Source organism: Danio rerio, chromosome 10 (genome assembly GCF_052040795.2).
Source record: "Danio rerio strain M-AB ecotype USA chromosome 10, GRCz13ab, whole genome shotgun sequence".
Taxonomy (NCBI): domain Eukaryota; kingdom Metazoa; phylum Chordata; class Actinopteri; order Cypriniformes; family Danionidae; genus Danio; species Danio rerio.
In genome coordinates this window covers 3,764,555-3,782,336 of record NC_141030.1, presented here as the reverse complement: position 1 = coordinate 3,782,336, position 17,782 = coordinate 3,764,555, and the positions used below count along the sequence as shown (strand labels likewise).

Sequence of the window (17,782 nt, the reverse complement as noted above, 5' to 3'; positions counted from 1 at the left end):
TTTTTAGGTCAATGTTTCTAGGAACTATACTCTCATTCTGACATAACAATTAAGGGTATTGTCAGCCTCACACTTAAACAGAAATGCCTGCAACCGAGCCATACACAAAAAAGACATAACGCTGATGTAGATTCACATTTATGTATCAATGAAAAAAGGAAAGGGAAGGCACTGGGAGATGTTTTGCTTAACAGCATTTTTTATAAGTGTATTATGCACACTGCAAATATCTGAATGGTTAAAACAAGAACTTTTTATATCAACAGACAAAATAGCTTATGATATTAGGTCTTGTTTTATAAAAAATTCGAAATGTATACTCTAAAAATGTTATTAAACATCATGACTTTTCTGTAACTGGGCATTTTTTAAGTCACCTACAGTTCAACAGTTGAGTTTTACCATTTTTGAATCTATTCGGGTCTAATAGGAGCACTTTTAGCTTAGCTTAGCATAAGTCATTAAATTGGATTAGACCATTAGCATCTCTCTTAAAAATTTCTAAAAATAAATAAAAAATAAAATAATTAGGAAAATTAGCAAATTTTTAGGTCAATGTATCTAGGAACTATACTCTCATTCTGGCATAACAATTAAGTGACTTGTCAGCCTCACACTTAAACAGAAACGCCTGCAACCGAGCCATACACAAAATAGACATAACGCTGATGTAGATTCACATTTTGAAACAATGAAAAAAGGAAAGGGAAGGCACCGAGAGATGTTTTGCTTGACAGCATTATTTTATAAGTGTATTATGCACACTGCAAATATCTGAATGGTTAAAACAAGAACTTTGTATATAAAGAGACAAAATTGCTTAAAATATTAAGTTTTTTATAAGCAATTCAACTATCATGCTTTAAAAACGTTATTAAACATTACCACTTTTTGCAAATGGCCATTTTTTAAGTCACCTACAGTTAAACTGTTGAGTTATACCATTTTTGAATCTATTCAGGTCTAACGTGAGCAACGTTAGCTTAGCTTAGCATAAATCATTTATTTGGATTAGACCATTAGCATGTTCCTCAAATATTTCTAAAAAGGTAAAAAAAAAAAATATATATATATATATATAGGAAAATTTGCTCATTTCTAGGTCAATATAGCTAGGAAAGGGAAGGCACTGGGAGATGTTTTGCTCGACAGCATTATATTTATAAGTGGATTATACACATTGCAAATATCTAATTGGTTAAAAAATGGTTATGATATTAAGCTTTGTTTTATGAGAAATTCTTAATTTATTCTCTAAAACGTCATTAAAAGTCACCACTTTTTTTTGCAAATGGGCATTTTTTTAAGTCACCTACAGTTAAACAGTTGAGTTTTACCATTTTTTATCTATTCAGATCGAAAGGGAGCACTTTTAGCTTAGCTTAGCATAAATCATTAAATTGGATTAGACCATTAGCATCTCGCTTCAAAAAAATAAATAAATAAAAAATTTGTAGGTAAATATTTCTAGGAACTATACTCTCATTCTGGCATAATAATCAAGAGACTTTGCTGCCGTACCATGGCTGCAGCAGGCGGAATGATATTATGCAGTGCTGTTACCTAGTTATTTAGCTCGGGACTATTTTCAGGCACTGTGTAGTATCATTGTGTTTGCTTTAGATGAGATTGAAGTATAATTCCTCGCCATATCGACTTAGAATTAAGCTTTGAATAAAAAACCCATTTATCAATTATCAATTATCAAAACTCATCAAAATATTTTGTGCGAGATGCTAATGGTCTAATCCGATTCAATGATCTATGCTAAGCTAAGCTAAAAGTGTTCCCCCAGACCCAGAGATCGACTGAATGAATTTAAAAAAATGATATAGCCTTATCAACCTAGAATCAAGCATTAAATAGAAGAATTATCAAACCTATATCTTGAATTTAATGCTAAGCTAAGCTCAATGTGTACTCGGTAGACCCAGAGATCAACTGAATGAAAAGACTATAATTCCTAACCTTATATACATATAATCAGGCTTTAAATAGCAAAATTGTCGAAGCCTTGCTTCAAAATTTTTGAGCAAGGTGCTAATAGTCTAATTAGATTCAATGATCTATGCTAAGCTAAGCTAAAAGTGCTCCCGTTAAACCCAGAGATCTGAATGATTTAAAAAATGATGATAGTATAGTTCCTAGCCTTATCGAATCAAGCTTTAAATAGGAAAAACATCAAAACACTTTCTTGAATTTTTTGAGTAAGATGCTAATGGTCTAATTTAATTCAATGATTTATGCTAAGCTAAGCTAAAAATGCTCCTGCCAGACCCAGAGATCAGCTGAATGAATTCAAAAATGGTAAAACTCAGCTGTTTAACTCTAGATGACTTGTAAAATGAGCCTATTGCCAAAAATATATAGTGTTCCTTTAATATATCACATGCGTTTTATGCTTAAAAAATTAAATAGAGCAAATCTGAAAAACAGAAGGAAAGAAGAAAAGAAAATGTTTAATTTTTAAGCCTAAAACAAGAACAAATATGTATATATATATATATATATATATATATATATATATATATATATATATATATATATATATATATATATATATATGAATGTGAGAAAAACCAACTTAATTCTCATCACCAAGACAGCTACTCAGTCTTGTTTTAGTCATAAACTTATTTAAAATTAAAAAGCATAAGCAATTTTTTAAATCATAAGACTTGATATCCCTATAGCAATACCCACTATAATCAAACTTTTATTTTGCTTCTGATGAAAATGGATCTTGATTTAATCTTAAATTGCACCAAAAAATGAGACCAATCTAGTTTAAAAGACAATCTTTTGTTTCCAGTTTAGGAGTCCGTCTTTGTCTTTTCGGCAAGGTCTGTTGTTGAAGGCAGTGCATCAGTGTGCCCTAAATGTCATTTTCTATGCTGGGACGTTCCGGACATTGATTGCATTATTGTATTAATGGCTTAAGCAAATTCAATACCACTGAGCCATGAAATATAGTCAGTCCCATAAAAGGCATAAAACACAGCTGGGGAAACCTTTATGTCACAATAAATCTTCATAAATAAAGCAAAACGTTACAAATACTTCTAATTAGAACCAAAAAGGCAGAGCGCTTGATGTCGAACGAGAACATTTAAACATTTATAAATCAAAACAGGCCTCTTTCCTTCTTAATTCATTCATTAATTTTCTTTCGACTTAGTCCCTTTATTCACCAGGGGTTGCCACAGCGGAATGAACCGCCAACTTATCCAGCGTATGTTTTACACATCGGATGCCCTTCCAGCTGCAACCCACTATTGGGAAACACCCACCCACACACACACACACACACATACACTACGGACAATTTAGTTCATCCAATTCCCCTATAGCACATGTGTTTGGACTGTGGGGGAAACCAGAGGACCCGGAGGAAACCCAGCATGCAAACTCCACACAGAGATGCCAACTGGCCCAGCTGGGACTCGAACCAGCAACTTTCTTGCTGTGAGGTGACAATGCTAACCACTGATCCACCGTGTTGCCCTGCTTTTTGTTCCATATTTATCATCTATTGGTCTCAGGCATTCACGTGATGCGATTTCGCAGGTCGAAGTTTACCTAACTTGAACTTTGAAATGCAGCGACGTGCAAAACATGTCGCACTAGCTTGCGTTTCCAGTCTGCCGCATTCCCATGCGTATGAATGGAAGTCAGTGGGGTGAAAAGTGCAATGTGATCGCAGCTTTAGTATTCAAACAATTGGTTTGATTCTCAAATATGATACAGCTGGCTTTAGGAATTAGACGCTCTAATTACTCTGCTCCCTCAGTGTTTCGTTTATATACAGTTAAAGTCAGAATTATTAGCCCCCCTGTTTATTTTCCCCCAATTTCTGTTTAACAGAGAGAAGAATGTTTTCAACACATTTCTAAACTTAACAGTTTTAAAATTCTCATCTCTAATAACTGATTTATTTTATCTTTGTCATGATGACAGTAAATAATATTTGACTAGACATTTTTCAAGATGCTACTCTTCAGCTTAAAGTGACGTTTAAATTTAGCTAGGTTAAATATGTGTTTGTCCTATAGATATTCTAAAAAATATATAGCTTAAAGGGGCTAATAATTTTGACCTTAAAATGATTTTAAAAAAATAAAAAACTGCTTCTATTATAAGCAAAATAAAGCAAATAAGACTTTCTCCAGAAGAAAAAATATTATCAGACATACTGTGAAAATTTCCTTGCTCTGTTGAACATAATTTGGGAAATAGAAAAAGAAAAAAAATTAAAAGGGGGGCTCATAGTTCTGACTTCAACTGTATATGGATTTTTACTTTTAGCTTTTTTTCCACTGTCTAGGCAATTCCACGCTGCTCTATAATACAATATTAAGGTCTGGACTCTGTGGAGGCCATTTCATTATTGTTTTAGCTGTTTATAAATATCATATAATGTCACAATCAATATATATAATTGTTATACATAATATAATATATATAAGATATATATAATTTATAATTAATATATATAATTGTTTTTGAACATCATTAATGTTTAAGTGAAGAGCGATAGATTATTCTACTATATTATAAATAAATATTAATAATTATAATAAAATGACAAATATAATAGAAGCCGAATATTTTGATGTTTTATATTTTCCACTGTCTGGGCAATCCCACGCTGCCTCTTTAATGCAATATTAAGGTCTGGACTCTGTGGAGGTCATTTCATAATTGTTTTAGCTTTTTTTGTTTATAAATACCATATAATTTCGTAAATAATATAATTATTTATGAACATCATAACTGTTCAAGTGAAGAGCGAGAGATTATTCTACTATATTATAAATAAATAATAATAATCATAATAAAATGACAAATGTAATAGTGGCCAAAGACTTTTTTATTTATTTTTTTATTTTTATTTTTTTATTATTCCTCTATGATACAATATTAAGGTCTGGACTCTGTGGAGGCCATTTAATTGCTGTTTTAGCTGTTTTTAATCTATATTTTAGATTAATTTAATTTTTTTAAAAATATTTTTTAAGCAAAAAAATATTGCATAAGAGAGCTAATAATATTGACCTTAAAATGATTTTTTAAATGTAAAATTGCTTTTATTCTAGCTGAAATGAAACATAAAAGACTTTCTCCAGAAGAGAAAATATTATCGGAAATACTGTGAAAAATTCCTGAATCTGTAAAACATCATTGGGAAACATTTGAAAAAGAAAACAAAATCACAGGAGGGCGAATAATTGTGACTTCAACTATATGTGCATATATTCACAGCACAACAATAACTCTACACATAAACAAATCAGTTATTTTATTTGCAAAAATGTGACATAAGGTGCAGCGAACAAGTTCTCTTTAATCGAAACGAAATCCAGCAGAGCTTCTTTGGTAATCTGGTTTTACATATTAAAACCTAAATCCCACATCATCATGCTCTGGAGGCAGATGAGCCATTTGTGACGTCGAGTCGGTTTTGATCAGCGAAGTCAGCACGCCTGAATTAGGCAAACGCTGCTCCTTTTACACACCTTACCAACAAACCCTGCGCACATCCACAATCTATAACCTCAGCTGTTCAGTGCGGCTGATATTATTGGCTATAATACACTCTAGTGAGCTGTTGTGTTGTGATTTATACACGCCCTGGGGCTTGTAGACCCACAACAAGCAGCAAAAACACCAGCTCCATTCGTTCACATGCCCCTTTTCCCAAACCCAGCGTTTAAGTACATCAAGGTAAGTAACCTCGCAAAATGAGCAGGTTAATGAGATGTGGAATAATGAGACGCTTGGATTAATTGGGGCTGTTATTCGTAGAGTGGGTGGTAAACAGAGAGATGTGCCGGAGTAAACTCATTAAAGCGCCGTGTTTGTCAGTGCTATCATATAAAAGTAGAATTAGCGGACCAAACAAAGATTTACAGATGATTTTGGAGCTTAATCGTGTAAAGTGATTTTGTTTGGGTGATGCTCAAACTTGTTTTCTCACCCCCTTGTTCTCCAACCCGTTTTTAGATGTAAAATTCGGATGCTACTTATCCTCTTGTGTGTGTATTTTGGATGTAGGAACCAATGTCATGGCAAGACATCGGGCTCTATTTTAAAGGTGCTGTGTGTAAGCTCTTAACTTTTCTTACGCATAAAAACACCGTAATGTGTTTGCAGATATTTCAGGAAACATGTTAAGTAAACATTCTTGTTTATGTGAAAAACAGACATATAAATGTGTAGATTTGAGGTGTTGGTTAGAACAAAAACAATAAGAGGGATACAAAGTTAGCGTTAGCTCTACTATAAAAGGTCTGGGTGTCATATTAAACAGCAATCTAACTCTTGAAAATCATATATCCCAAGTCACAGATACTGCTTTCTTTCATCTGAGAAATATCGCTAGGTTACGAAGTATGCAATCCATCTCAGATGCAGAAAAGCTAGTCCATGCTTTTATGACCTCTAGGCTGGATCACTGTAATTCACTGTTCATCCTCTACTAACAAACTTCAGCTAGTACAAAATGCAGCTGCCAGAGTTCTTACAGGTCTAGAAAATATGATCATATCACCCCAATTATATCCTCCTTGCACTGGCTGCCTGTACAGTTTCGTATTGAATTTAAAATATTGCTTCTTACCTATAAAGCTTTTAATAATCGAGCTCCTGTTTATCTAACCAACCTTCTGTCTCGCTACAATCCAACCTGCTCTTTAAGATCTCAAAGCTCAGGGCTTCTGTTAGTACCTATAATAGCAAAGTCGAGTATAGGAGGTCGAGCCTTCTCCTTTATGGCTCCTAAACTCGGAAATAGCCTTCCTGATAATGGCTCAGACACGCTCTCGCAGTTCAAAACTAGATTAAAGACCTATCTTTTTAGTAAAGCACACACTCAGTGCATCACTTAGCGGCATGATACATGAATGTGCTCCACGCAGGTTTCTGCATCTCATTCATATACACTTTGAACAGCAGCTACGCTAATTATTCTCTTTATTCTCTATTTCCACTTGGGGATACTCATCCCGAAGCGCTCAGACTATGCAGCGCCACTGATTCCATGCAAGACCAGCGACAAGATGATCCCAAGGTTTCCTTAATCCTGGACCAGGCCGTATCCTGAGCAGCTGCTGTGGTGGTCATGGAGGAGTGGAAAGCATGAGACTGATTCCTGTAGCGCTCCAGGAACAGTCGAGTCTTCGCTGAGGTTCAGCTTTCTCCAGCCTCCGGCGCCTAGACTGCAGCTCTGCACAAGACGTTCGGCCATAGGAGAAATGGTCGTGCCCAACTGAGCCTGGTTTCTCACGAGGTTTTTTTAATTCTTCACTTTCGCCAATTGGTGAAGGTTTTTCCTCGCCGCTGTCGCCACTGGCATGATTCGGGATCTGTAGAGCTGCGCATGGATGGATTTGCTCTTCAGTGTTTGGACTCTCAACAGTGATTATTAAACCACACTGAACTGAGCTAAACTAAACTGAGCTTAAACACTGAAAACTGAACAACACTGTTTCAATTTACTATGATCTTCTATGTGAAGCTGCTTTGACACAATATACATTGTAAAAGCGCTATAAAAATAAAGCTGAATTGAATTGTAGATCAACTGCTGGAGGCCTTTTAGGGGCCGTTTGCATATTGTGTCCTAGGATAGGGGACAAGATTTTTGTCAGGTAAAGTTGTGACTGCAGGCTGAGGGTAAAAATGTCCCCCTGAAGCGAGGTGTTCCCCAGGGATCTGTTCTAGGCCCACTATTGTTCTTAATATACCTAATCCCACTTGGTCTGATTCTACAACGTCATGGTCTTAACTATCATTTTTATGCAGATGATATTCAACTTTACTCTGTATGTACACCTACCTCCTCCGCCCAAATTGACAATATCTCTGCTTGTGTGAAGGATATTAATGATTGGCTTCCCTCAAATTCCCTCAAACTCAACATGGACAAAACGGAGATAATTTTTATTGGCACCCCAGCACTTACCAGCAATATTTCCACCAGTTTCTCCTGTGAGATTGCTGGCTTGCACATTAAAACATCTACTTCTGTAAAAAATTTAGATGTAATCTTCGACTCCACACTCTCTTTTCATTCTCACATTAAGGGCTCTATTTTGACGGTCCATGCGCAGAGCGCAAAACGCAGGGCGCAAACGCTTTCAGGGCGTGTCAGAATGCGTTTTTGCTGATTTAAGGACGGGAAATGTGCCTTGCGCCGTGGCGCATGGTCTAAAAGGGTTGAGTTTATTTTCTTAATGAGTTATAGGTGTGTTTTGAGAATAAACCAATTAGAGCCTCATCTCCCATTCCCTTTAAGAGCCAGCTGCGTCGCGCCAAGAGCGCATTCGCTATTTACAGGACGCAAAGTAAGTCTAAGTAGAAAAAATGAGCATTTCACTAGCAAACAGTTCACAGTTTACAGTTTTCTAACAGAAAACTTAAACAGAGCATCTACTGTGTGAGAATGAGAGATAAATGATCTACTTTCACTTTCGCTCTTGGATAGGGAAACCTTTACGCACAGACATCAATTAGTCTATAAATAAATAATTTTGTTTGTTAAGCGCAAATATTCATTTCAAAACTATTTCTAAATTCAGTTCTAATTTCCAGCAAATTAATAAATAAACAATAATAACAAAATGTGCTCAAAAACCTGAGTTATATCCTAAAACACATGCTGTGCCTCATATGGTCTAATACCTGACAGGTGGGCAAATCTAAGCTTGTTTTTAATAAAACAAATATAAATATGGATATAATAAATAATACTGCTAATAATAATAACATTATACAAAAGCAAATTGTTATGAATGAACTGAAAAAGCCTCCCGAGATGAAGAAGACATAAAAGCAGTGATTTTTCATATTTATGTAGGCTAGAAAATAATATGTTTTGTAATATTTTAATCCTTTATATTTATATTCTATATCCATTCTTATTATATCCTATATATATCCTTAATATTTACATTTTTTCATATGTAAAGATATTTGCCTATTGCTCTCTTGTATGTGTATGTGTGTATAAAGCAGTGTGTTAGCGAGGCGCAACTCTGCGCTGGAGTTTAGACCGGGTTAGTTTTGGTCTAATGAAAAATCTATTATAGTTTCTCAAAATAGCGACGCGCCAGTGGTCCGCCTCAGAACGCCTCCCTTTTTAGACCAGAACGCCTATGGACGCACAAATGAGCGCTAATGCATTTGCTATTAAAACAGCGTAGCGCAACGCCTCAAAACCACTCTTGCGCCAAGCTGAAACTACCAAAAGACTATTGCGCCGCGCCTTGCGCCACACTGCGCCGAGTGTATGATAGGGCCCTTTATCTGTCACTAAATCTGCATTCTTTCATTTACGTCGCATTTCACAACTGCGTCCCTTCATCAGTAGCAAGGATGCTGAGACTGTCATCCATGCATTTGTCTCCTCTACAACGTTCACTCCGCTCTGCTGATATCTCTGAATTCAAATCCTTACTTAAGACTCACTTATTTTCTGAACGCTTCGCTTCTGATCTGCCAAACTGACTACTTTATCTGATCCACCACCACTCTGCTCATTTGTCTCTTAGGTCTTGTTTGTGTAATTCCAGTTTGTTATATTTGACTTCATGTATGTTTGTTTATCTTTTTGTTGCATTCCTTGTAAAGTGTCCTTGAGCTCTGGAAAGGCGCTATATAAATAAAAATTATTATTATTATTATTATTATAATTATTATTATTATTATTATTATATGATTATTATTATATTATTATTATTATTATTATTATTATTAATATTATTATATTATTATTATTATTATGATTATTATTATATTATTATTATTATTATTATTATTATTATTATTATATTATTATTATTATTAAAAATTTACTCAAGTAAAATAATTCCAAAGAAAACCTACTCAGTTATAATAATTTGAGCATGTGCTATTTATTACTTGACACCATTGCTAATATATCACACTATACGCAATATGCTGCTTGATCAACAAAACTTAAACAAGAACATTAGTTATGATTTTTTTTAAACCATCAAATTCTGGCACGACTTTATCTTTTTGTGCGCACTTAGCATCAAGTCCCATCAAGCCACGCGTCTCGTGTGGGAGCTGAGCATTAAAATGCACTTTCCCCCCTGTAGTTCAGATCATTTCCCATTTGTCATATCTAAACTTCCAAAAGACGTAATTTGCAAAAATGTGAATCGACGCTTCAGAGAAAACAGCTAATAAATCAGGTGTTAGGATGCTTTCCTAAGAGGGAAGGAAATAAGCGCGCTCAGCAAGCAGCTCCAGAATACAACCATGCCAGGTTTGCCTCGCTGCGCTGCCAAGAGAAAAACCCATGTCACTTGGAATTCATCAGCAGCTGCCGAGCAGGAGAAGCGTCACTAGCCTACGGAAATGCTCCACAAATTGACGTGAAGCCAAAAGAAACCGAGGCATTTTAGCTTCACAATAAAATGTGGTCCTTCGAGGGGGTTTTAGAGTGTGCATGTGTGAGTGCTTCCGCGTGCATGTCCACAGCAAAAGGCCAAATGACCTGGAAAATGGATTTGAACAAAGCCAAAAAGGTAAACTAACTTAAGTGGAATGAAAAATAAAGCATGTCACTGAAACCTTGTATTGTTAAAGTGCGCTTCGCAGCAAGGATGTGACGTTTCCGCCATGATGCTGTCACCAAAAGTGCGTGCATAAAATTTTCAAAAGCCTTCATACTCGCTATCTGACCTACTTAACGCATTCCTCCAACATACACTCTTCCCAACAGAATGCACACAACACCGGCATCAGCACACGCAAGATCATCCACCTACTCTAGACGTTGAGAGCTTCACTGGTAAGAAGCGGCTTACCGGCTTACGGAGAACCCCAACAAGTTTATCCCTTTACCACCATTTGATGAGTAAACGTATGCAGAAGAGTGTTAAATCCGTGGCTGTGTGAGCCGACAGTGGACTGTCAAACAGAGTTACCCTTATTTTCACATGACTTTAAGCGGCGGGCGGGAGATATTTTGAACGCAGCCTTCAGCAAAGTGAGAGGTGTACCTCAAGGCTCGGTCTCAGGTCCGTTGCAGTTCTGATTAGAGATGAACGGTTGAACTTTAATGTCAACACACATTCTATAAGCACTATTTACATATTCATAAAACATATTTCTGGTCTTATTATTAATGTAATAACTTGCTGTGAGCCTCTTAAACAACTATAGTGGCCAACCCAAACTCATTCTGAAAACATACCGCTGTATACATTTCTAAAGAGTGCCAAATATGTCCAGGGAAGAACAATGTTTTTTGCAGTTTTTGTTTTCTTAAATCCACTAGAAGCTGCTGTTTACGCTTTTCAGATCTTAAAATTCTCTCGTGAGTGATATTTATGCCTGCTGTTTTTACGTAAATCCACCAGAGGCCGCTGTCGACTGACTGATTTACTGACTGACCTCTTTCTTCCCTAGACCCAACCAATAGTGTTTTCATAAGCACCAATTGACCAGCTCAACCACTTCCCTAAACCCAACCGACAGTTTTAAAAAAGCAGTCCAAAAAAAGAAAAGCCTTCACCTGATTTTGACCACGTTTTCAGATTTTACCACATTCTCACCCGTTTTTTTTTTTTACTTGCTTATTTTATTTTTTGGTTTCTGTTTTTGTCTTACCTGCTTTCTGAAACCATTCTTAACTGGACTCGAATCCTGTCGTCATGGTGAGCTACTGGACAAAAGCCATCTATACAGAGGTAAGAGCTCAGCTGTTAGTGCGAAAAGGAATGGCGTCATACCACCCTGTAGCGTTCGTTTTAAAGATGAAATGCAGCCATGGGTACCTCTGGCTACATAATTCATGATCTCCAAAAATGTATATAGGGCTACGTTTTCAGAATGAGCCTATATACATTTCTGTAGAGTGCCAAATACGTCGCAGAAGGTACATTTTTTTACAGTTTGTTTTTGTGAATCCACCAGAGGGCGCTGTGTATGCTTTTATAGATGTCAAATATTTCTCACGAGCGCCATTCAGAGGTCACCACACCGGAATCAACCAACAAATATTCTGGCATATGTTTTATGCAGCGGATGCCTTTTCAGCTGCAACCCATTACTGGGAAACACCCATACACACGCATTCACACACACACACGCTCATACACTATGGCCAATTGAGTTTATTCAATTCACCTATAGTGCATGTGTTTGGACTGTGGGGGAGACCAGAGCACCTGGAGGAAACGCATGCCAACATGGTGAGAACATGCAAACTCCACATAGAAATGCCAACTGACCCAGCCGGGAAAACGTTGCCTGGTCTGATCAGTCTCGATTTCTGCTGCCACATTCGGATGGTCGGGTCAGAATCTGGCGTCAACAACATGAAAGCATGGATCCATCCTGCCTTGCATCAACGGTTCAGGCTGCTAGTGGTGGTGAAATGGTTTAAGGGATGTTTTCTTGGCACACTTTGGGCCCGCTAGAACCAATTGAGCATCGTGTCAGCGCCACAGCCGAACTGAGTATTGTTGCTGACCATCTCTATCCCTTTATGACCACAGTGTGTCCATCTTCTGATGGCTACTTCCAGCAGGATAACACACCACATCACAACGCAAATCATCTCAGACTGGTTTCTTGAACATGACAATGAGTTCACTGTACTCAAATGGCCTCCAGTCACCAGCAACAGAGAACCTTTGGCATGTGGTGGAGCGGGAGATTAGCATCATAAATGTGCAGCCAACAGGAATATTTCCAGTACCTTGTTGAATCTATGCCATGAAGGATTAAGGCAGTTCTGAAGGCAAAAGAGGGTCCAACTCATCCTAGTAAGGTGTACCTAATAAAGTGGCCAAAGTGAATTGGTGCCATCATTCCTACAATTCACTTCAATTTGCTCTTCCCCCAATGACAGTCAGGTTTAGGGGCGGGGTTTGGTGCCACGCCTTCTTTTAAAAATCATACGTTTTTAATTGACTGAACCACTAATTTGACAAATCGTCGTTTCCTCGTGAGATGAGGCTGTAATATCATATGTTATCCATGGTTTCATCTTCAGACTTGTGATTAATTTAACTGTAAAACATATAACAGTATATGCTTCTAATTTTCAAAAAACAAATGCTGCCATTAAAAGGGACCTATTATGCATAAATGTATTTTATAAGAGGCTGTGTGGTAACAGTCTGTGAATATAGCCAGCCTCTACTGATAAAAATGTATAAACTCTATTTTTTAAAATCCCGTTTGATAAAAACAGTCTGCAGAAACCCTTTGATTGACATTCTCCCTTTGTGCGTGTCATCAGATAGAGAAAGCCCCGCCCACTAGTGATAATCTCTTCCTCATTAGCATAGACAGCCCTGAGTGGGAAGCAGCCGTCCGCCATTAGAGTTTTCACATGCTGAAGAAAACGTCAGCGACTATGTGGAGTTAAGAGATGCACAAGTGAACACCATTGTCCCCATAGACTACCTTCTTCTGAGACATCTGCTGCTATGCTGATGCATAGGCATTTGTAGCTCCGCCCTCTTTCAAAAAGAGCACAGAATTTAAAGCGACGGTCATCAAAATTCGGATCAAAGCCTAAAAGTTGACTTGGTGTATTTTGATCTGAAACTTCTCATACAGACTCTAGGAGACATCAAACACTTATTTTACATCTTGTTAAACATAATAGGTCCCCTTTAAGTTTGGTAAAGTGTCAACAGTCATGCTATGGGAGGTTTGTGTGTACAGATATGATAGCTGAGAGCAAAACAGGCAATGATGCATTGAGGAATTACTGAAGCGGGAGTTGAGATTGCCTATAAGAAACCTGGATGGGATGCAGTCATGACCTATTCCTCAGCCCTGAGGCCAAATACACTGCATGCACCATATTAATGCATATCAATTGTTGGTCTGTGATCACAGTATATCTGAAATGCTTCGATCCTTTGATATGCAAACAATAAAGGTTTCTGAGCTCAAACTTCAAGTAAATAAATGCAGTTTTTTTATTTTCAAGCAACGTTTATTGCCTCTGAATGCCGTCGGATCTCTGTCTCGCACACAAAAGCATGGCCCAGAGAGAAAAGACTCAACTTCCCATTACATAACACACACACACACACTCATCATGAGCCTTTTGAGGATGTTGTTCAAAAGCCCTCTGCGCGGTTCGCAACTATTTGATGTGCTGTCTCATTCGATGCTAAGCAAACTCAAAGCCGATTTAAATCTATGCACTAAATACTAGAAATTACGAGGCGCTCGGAAAGGGTTGTTAACGTGACGTTGCATTGTCACGGTCATACATGAATTTAGGAATATTATATTGTCACGTTAAGTTTTGTTGTCCTTTGATGTGACATCCCTAATTAATTGAAAATATCCAACAAGTCTGACAATTTAAGGAGAAAAAGAATATCACCCATAATTTCATGTAATATAAATAGCATTATATAAAGATAAGTGTCTAACAATGAAAATAAATCGCTCTAACGCCATTTGTGTATAACTAATAAGAGTAGTTTTTTTGTGCGTCACACCATTTTTAAGGTACAGTCCAGCAAAAATGTTTTAAAAAATAAATAAAAGTGTAACTGATAAAGTTAGTGACCCCTTACATTTTCTCAAACATCTTCAAACTACAGAAATCTATCACTTTTTTTGAGTAACACTTTACAATAAGGTTGTAGTAGTTAATGTATTTACTTACATGAACAAACAATCAACAGTACATTAATTACGGTATTTATTCATGTTTTTAACGCTAGATAATCAAAACACAGTTGTTCATTGTTAGTTCATGCATTAACAACAACCCCAAATCAGAAAAAGTTGGAACAAAAAACGAAAAAAAAGTATTAATGTCCATATTTATTTGAAATTTACTTAAAATGTACTTTTATTTTATTGCAGACAAAAACGAACACAAATTAGTTCATGTTTTGTCCGCTCCACTTCATTTCAGTTGTAAATATAGTTGTAAATATATATTGTAAATAAATATTTCCTGTCATTCAGACCTGCACCATTCCAAGTTACATCCACAAATGCCAGTTAAAACTGTACTGTGCCAAAAGGAAGCCCTATGCTAACAGTGTCCTGAAGCGCCGTTGACGTCTCTGGGCTTGGAGGCATCTGGGATGGACCGCAACACACTGGAAATGTGTACTGTGGTCAGATTTATCAGAATTTCAGGGTCTTTGGGGGGGGTGGACACTGTGTGCTCCAGACCAAATAAGAAAAGGATCAAAGGATCATACAGACTGTTACCAGCAACAAGTACAAAATCCAGGGTCTGTCATTAGAGCCCGAGCCGTCTTGACATTTTTTATGCCTAAGGGCAGGGCTTTGAGCCAATTTTAACGTCATAGCTAGCACGCACATATTCAGGCCTCCTTCAGAAAAAGAAAAAAGTTTAATAAGATCTAATGTGTGCGGTCCGGAAGCACCAGTGATGACTTGCGTATAAAGAAATTCAGCCATGTTCAATGGAAAACATAAAGAGAAAAATTGATAATGGCACACTTAAAACTGTGAAAAACACTAGAGGAAAGGCAAACTTCCAGCCAACATTTCAAATAGTGACAACTTTAAATAAAAAGCCAACTGGTTATGCACAATGCACAACTTGTAAATTAAGTAAACTCACTGTGGACAACACACAGCTTGGATATCGATGTCACTTAAAAAACTAAAACTTACATTTAAAAAAACAAAACCAAACAACCTTAAACGTTTCTCTAAATTATTCTGATAGTAAAACAAAACGAAAAAAACAACCTCTTATTATATAATGGCTGTAACAGTATAAGCTGTTCTGTGGAGAAAAACAGCTTCGGGTTGGACTCTGTCCAAAAATTTTTAACAAAACAACGCAAAAACACATCCTGCACACATTACAAAGTCTCGGCTGGGAAGAAAGGGGATAGAGGTACTTGACTGGCCTGCCTGCATACCCGACCTGTCTCCAATGGAGAATGTGAATGTGCAAAATAAGACGACGAAGACCCTGTACTGTTGCCCACTTTAAGACTTGTTTGCAGAGAGAATGGCCCAAAATTACGCCTGAAACACGTCATCACTTGAAGTTTTCAGTCACTAAACGTCTTTTAAATGTTTTGAAAAGGAATGGCAACATTACAAAGTAGTAAACGCTTCACTATTACAGCTTTTTTTAAACGTGTTGCAAGAAAATTGGAACACATTTTTATCAAATAAAACTATAAAAACCATGATGAACACATTCAATAATGCTTGTTGTATTGTCTACAATGAAATGCAAGTCTTTCTTTGGTTGTTTGCGTTTTCCATACGGTCACAACTTTTTCTGATTTGGGGTTGCACTGTTAACAAGATTGCGATGCAGTGGCGCAGTAGGTAGTGCTGTCGCTTCACAGCAAAAAGGTCACAGGTTTGAGCCTCGGCTGTGTGGAGTTTGCATGTCCTCCCTGTGTTCGCGTGAGTTTGCTCCGGTTTCCCCCACAGTCCAAAGATAAGCGGTACAGGTGAATAGGGTAAGCTAAATTGTCTGTAGTGTATGAGCATGAATGAGTGTGTATGGATGGGTTTCCCAGATTTGGGTTGCAGCTGGAAGGGCATCCGCTGCCTCAAAACATGTGCTGGATAAGTTGGCGGTTCATTCCGCTGTGGCGATCCCGGATTAATAAAGGGACTAAGCCAAAAGGAAAATGAATGTTAACAAGACTGAATTTTAATTTTAGTAAGACATTAGTAAACTATGTTGAACTCTGATTAATAAACGCTGAACAAGAATTGTTCATAATCAGCTCATGTTAGTTATTACATGAAATAATGAATCCTTTTAGTAAAGTGTGACTGTTTTTGCTTCAAAAATCTTGTTTTACCCCCAAAAAAATAAAGCATATTTGTCGACTACCATGGTTTTAAGATCACATTTGGATCAAAGAGCAAACTCTCCAAACACAAGACGCAAAGTCTAAATCAATTTCTGAACGCAAGTGACAAACCCATCACGTTCCATTAATTGCACAACATGCTGGAATGTCTCTGCCATCTGTGTTGCTTTGCCATGCTGAAGCATCAATGCGTGTCTAATAATAGAGCTGCCGCCACATCCAGTCCAAGATTGGACAAACAATAGTTTTAACGCGAATAACCCATCAAAACACACACAACAAACATCCTGAGCTCCAACATGGTTCGAAAGCAACTATTATAGGCCTCATAAAATAAATCATTCCATAATACAATGTGAATATTATGTGTTGAATAATCAAAAGAGCTCTTTGCAAGAGTTGATGCAAGCTGTCAGTGATGTCAAGTCACTCACCGCCCCTGATGATGAGATGCTCTCCTCCGCTCAGCAGCAGTACAGATGAAGATGTGTGTGTGTGTGTGTGTGTGTGTGAGTGCCTCTTTCTCCAACACAGTGATGCAGGAATGATGCTTTAATACTGTCTTTAGGGAGAAGAAAAGCCAAACCCCCAACCCCCCTCCTATCTGACCGAGCATTGCGCTGCGATCCAATGAGAAAGAGCAGAATTCATTTACACAGCACATACCTGATGAAGATGATGATGATGATGATGACTGTTTTTTTTCTTAATTCACCCCCTCTGCCTGCTATCTTTCCTAAGGGATTATATAGTATAACAATAATTTTTATACATATAATCTGTACACATACATAGAAACAAAATGATTTAGCATAAATCCTATCAGTCAGTTTAATTCAAGTCTTTTTCTCTGTCCTAATCGCCGTCTTTTACCTCGGCTCATTCATTTTCAAAAAGGTCACATTCGCCTCTGTGTGAGCGAAATGACCAATTATGCT

At 37.1% G+C, this 17,782-nt stretch overlaps 1 protein-coding gene across 9 annotated transcripts in view; it reads right to left on the bottom strand.

Annotated features, from left to right (window-relative positions):
• Positions 1-17,782, bottom strand: part of rph3aa (rabphilin 3A homolog (mouse), a) — a 53,829-nt gene extending 36,047 nt beyond the window's left edge. For 7 of the 9 annotated variants that reach the window (XR_015500687.1, XR_015500688.1, XR_015500689.1 and 4 more), the window contains exon 1: positions 17,279-17,382. Coding sequence is in view for 2 of the 9 variants with exons in the window: in XM_087269994.1 (XP_087126120.1) it covers positions 17,511-17,580; positions 17,718-17,727 (80 nt within the window). In the remaining 7 variants the exon portion in view is untranslated. Of the gene's footprint in view, positions 1-17,278; positions 17,383-17,510; positions 17,581-17,717 lie in introns of those variants that run through there. The other 2 variants (XM_087269994.1, XM_087269995.1) reach the window with 2 other exon arrangements.